The 4,434-nt window shown below is 41.7% G+C and overlaps 1 protein-coding gene across 1 annotated transcript in view; it reads left to right on the top strand.

Moving 5' to 3' along the window:
* Positions 1-4,434, top strand: part of CPLANE1 (ciliogenesis and planar polarity effector 1) — a 61,124-nt gene that overhangs the window by 29,640 nt on the left and 27,050 nt on the right. Inside the window, exons 29-32 of the mRNA XM_031061143.1 lie at positions 2-14; positions 1,051-1,133; positions 1,970-2,038; positions 4,251-4,330. Of these exons, the coding sequence (XP_030917003.1) occupies positions 2-14; positions 1,051-1,133; positions 1,970-2,038; positions 4,251-4,330 (245 nt within the window). The remainder of the gene's footprint in view (position 1; positions 15-1,050; positions 1,134-1,969; positions 2,039-4,250; positions 4,331-4,434) is intronic.

The raw sequence follows: 4,434 nt of genomic DNA, 5'->3' as shown, positions 1-4,434 counted from the left end.
AACATCAGAACAAGGTTTGTTTTAATGGTATATCCTTTTATTATGGTCTGACATATAAAGCAGTAGGAGTTTTGCATTAATACGATTTTATGTTCCTCTGTTTATTTAGTCAAAAAATGCAAATGTCTTCATTGTTGTATTAGAATTATTTTATCCAGTTTATATTATAACTAAATTATATTAAATTGTTTTATCAAGACTTTCTGATCGCTTTTTCACTATGTCACTTTTTTCTATAGAGATAGACAAATGTATATTAACATGTTCTATTCTCTCATATACTGTCACTCTGGAAATATTCACACAACTGTGCAAAATGCTTTGCAAATTTTAAAGAGCTGAGTATATTAATAATGCCTCTGTGTTGCCTTAGCTAACCTCAGGAGCCCTGTTCTCCTTGAGAACAGAACGCTTGAGGACTTGGCGTCGCTCAGGTGTGGCCGCAGGGCTATTGCCAGCAAGCATAGGTGATTGTCAGCTCTAGTGATATTCAGCTCAGGATTTCAGCTTGCCTGCTTGGCATGGTTAGCCCAGGGCGAGAGGCACAGCGGACGAGAGAGAGGAGAAGAGGCGACGGAGATTCCGCCGGGATGACTTTATTGATGCGAAGAGACTGTTCAGTACTCGTTCTACAAGTGGGCTAAAATGTGCCCCTTTTATAGGTTTTAGGAGGATTGAGATTTGGACCAATGGCAAGGGGTTAAAGTCCTAACCTGTATGGTTACAGGGATATGCTCTAGGGTGGGGGTTAGGAAGTGAGGGAGTAAAATGCTGATTCAATTCCTCCAAGGAGCCTTGCTTGTGTCCATAGGGACTGCTACATGAGTATGTGTAAATTATCATATTTGTACACTTTACATAAGCTGGGGATTTTTTTACCTCTCTCTTTGCGTGTGTGCATCAACACTAGTAAGAACATAAATTTTCAATTTGCAGGAGCAGTTCTAACTCAACACTAGGGAAGAAGTGGATTAATATGACCTGTTGTCAGAAATCACGTAACAGAACTATGTAGTTTTCTAATTTAGAGTAATTGTGTTTATATTGTAGAATTCTTTGAGGAGCCATATGAAACTTCAAAGAGCTCCAACATCTCTGGCAAGATCAGACCTGTAGAACATCAAAGAGAACAGGCAAGTTGGCATACAATCATCAGAGATCATAGAAACATTTGGGTTTGGAAGGGACCTTAAAGATCATCTCATTCCAAATCCCCTGCCATTGGCAGGGACACCTTCCATTAGACCAGATTATCCAGGACCCCATCCAACCTGGTCTTGAACACTTTCATGGATGCGACATCCACAGCTTCTCTGGGTAACCTGTTCCAGTGCCTCATCTCCTCACAGTAAAGAATTACTTCCTAAAATGTAATCTAAACCCACCCTTTTTCAGTCTGAAGTATTTCCCCCCTCGCCTGTTACTATTCTGCCCTTATAAAAGGTCCATCTCCAGCTTTCCAGTAGGCTCCTTTAGGTACTGAAAGACTGCTCTGAAGTCTCCCTAGAACTTTCTGGTCTTTATGCTGAACAACCCCAACTCTGACAGCCTTTCCGCATGGGAAAGGTGCTCCAGACCCCTGAACACGCTTTGTTCTGGACTTGCTTTAGCAGGTCCATGTCTTTTTATACTGGGGGACACAGAGCTGAACACAGTGCTCCAGTGAGTCTTCTGAGGACAAAATAGAGGGGAGAATTGCCTCTGTCAATATGCTAGCCATGTTTCTCTGCATGCAGCACAGGATATGTTTGGCTTGGACAATCTCCCAGTATTCCTCACCCTGTACTTGTTTTGACCCTCTGTAGGCTTCATTTTTGTGTTTGACTTTGTCTGAGAACTCCTTGTTCATCCATGCAAGCCTCCTGATATTTTTGCCTAACTTACTCTTCATTGGGATGCATCCCTCCTGAGGTTGGAGGAGGTGATTCCTGAACATTAATCAGCTTTCTTGTGCCACTCTTCTTTCCAGGGTGCAATCCCATGGGACTCTACCAAGCAGATCCCTGAAGAAGATGAAGTCTGTTCTCCTGAAGTGAAGGTCAGTGAGCTTACTGTGTACTCTCCTCACTGCCTTGAGGAACTCAAACTTCACCGTTTCATTGTTGCTGGAACTAAGGCTGTCCTTGAGCTTCACATTCCTCATCAGCTCCTCCTTGTTGGTCAGAAGGAGGTTCACCATAGTACCTCTCTTCACTGGCTGTTCTGTCACATGTGGAAGGAAGTTATCAATGCCTTTCAGAACCTCCAGGATTGCCTCTGCCATGCTGTGTTGCCCCTCCAACAAATGCTGGGATGGTTGAAGTTCCCTGCGAGGACCAGGCTTTGCAAACATGAGGTTGTTCCTATCTGCATATAAAGGACCTCATCTACTTCGTCTTCCTAGCTGGGCAGCCTTTTATCAGAACTCCACTGTAATGCCTCTTGTCCCTGCCCTCCCTGTAAACCTGAGCCATAAACTCTTGGTCAAATCCTCATCCGTCCCCAGGCAGAGCTCCATGCACTGCAGCTAGTCACTGACATAGAGGGTAACACCCACTCCTCATCTCCCCTGTCTGTGCTTCCTAAAGAAAGAGCCTGCATCCATCCATTACAACACTCCAGTCATCAGAGTCATCACACCACGTCTGCCATGCCAGTAACATTGTACCTGGCAGACATACACGTTTCCAACTTTTTTTTTATTCCCTGCGCTATATATGCTTGCGTAGAGGCCCCCGATGAAGCTGAGTTACTGGCAGGAGTAGTTGTGATTCCTTTGTGCAGCTCTTCAGGTGCTCTGTTGGCAAGCAGCTCCTCTCCAGGCATCTCTTTCTGATGCCCTCAGAAAATTGCCCCTCCCCTGACAACTTTAGTTTAAAGGCCTCTTCCCCCTTTCCAAGACTATGACTGAAGGTGCTCTTCCCCTTCTCTGATCGATGAACTTCATCAGCCCTCAGCAGACCAGGCTCTCAAAGCAAGTCCCATGGCTGAAGGAGCCATACCCCTGGCTGTGGCGCCAGTCCTGTAGCCATTTGTTGATTCACCAGATTCAAATCCTTTCAAACCCCTTCCTTTTGCCTGGGAGGATTGACTGTGCACTCCCGAGCCCTCACTCCCTTCTCAGCCTGCTCATGGATGTGTCACTGGCACACATGTGAAACAACAGCAGCGGGTAATGGTGTACTGGCCTTGGCTGTCTCTTGGAGACATCCCTGACAGGAGCCCCAGGGAAGCAGCACGTCCCAGAGAGTGCGCCAGGTTGGCAAATGGATGCCTTATTACTTCTCAGAAGAGAGTTACCTCCTGCTACCGCCCATCAACTCTCCTTAGTTGTGCTGGTTGTAACACAGAGAGCAGGTCTGGCTGCCTTACTCAGCTCCAGCATTTCTCCTGATGTGACAAGATCTTATAAGGAAGCATTGAGTTGTTGTGAATACTGTTTTCAAAGTATCCTGAATTCATCAATGTATTTGTGAACTTGAGGGCTAAATTGTTTAGGGTTGGTGAATCTTTTTTCTTACCTAATAATAAAATTAACAATTAAAAGGTAGTAAATTGAGATCTGCTCTGAGGACTTTTGAAAATATGTGTATGCTTTCATATATGTATATATAGCACACGTATACATAAAATTGAATTGATTTTTTAAAAAAATACATCAAAATGGTTTTTTTGCTTCTGTCTGAAAACTCAGTCTGGATTTATAAATAAGCCTACTTTTTCCATGCATCATTTTTGGTCATAGGTATCATTTCTTTGAAAGTGGCTAAGGACAGAGCTGCTATGTATTGTGGTCTCCAATTTTTTCAATATATTTTACTATAGTGAATCTATGGCATGTAAAAGATCCTACATTTGTTTCATTTTCTTGTTTTGTAGATAGTTTGTGTATATGCAATGGGATTGTTTCCACATTTTCATCTTTACTTGGGGATGTGAGATTAGCAGAATATATATCCAGGGTACTATATGAATATGAATTTGGAACTAAAATAAAAATAAAAATGAAAATGGAACTAAAATAAAATGGAACTATAATAATGAGATTGTTTTAAGAAAGAGAGATTCTCAGGTAAATTGTTATATCTCTTGCTGATCTGTAACCATCTTCTGATAAGTATGTAATTTTGATTATTTTTAGTCAGATTTTTATAATTGGATAATTAATCAGAAATACATTTTCCATAGGCTAAAAAACTTGTATTTTATTGAAGCAGGAGGGATAGAAAAATTTGCAAGTTTAGATCTTTTTATCTTTTTATATTTATCAGGTTGCCATTTCAGCTGTAGATAGTGCTCAAGAAGATCCAAATGTGGAGGAAACAAAGGAAGAAAAGGCTAAACAGAATATGTAAGTGACTTGATTTTTTTAAACTCCTTTAGGTCTTATAACTTTGCTTAAAAATCTAAAGAAGCCTTGTTAATGATTGTATCCAGTGGTGTCTCAGATTCCTG

The sequence above is a fragment of the Geospiza fortis genome, unplaced genomic scaffold (genome assembly GCF_000277835.1).
Source record: "Geospiza fortis unplaced genomic scaffold, GeoFor_1.0 scaffold163, whole genome shotgun sequence".
NCBI lineage: Eukaryota > Metazoa > Chordata > Aves > Passeriformes > Thraupidae > Geospiza > Geospiza fortis.
The sequence above is the reverse complement of the archived record's forward strand: the minus strand, read 5'-3'. Positions and strand labels throughout refer to the sequence as shown.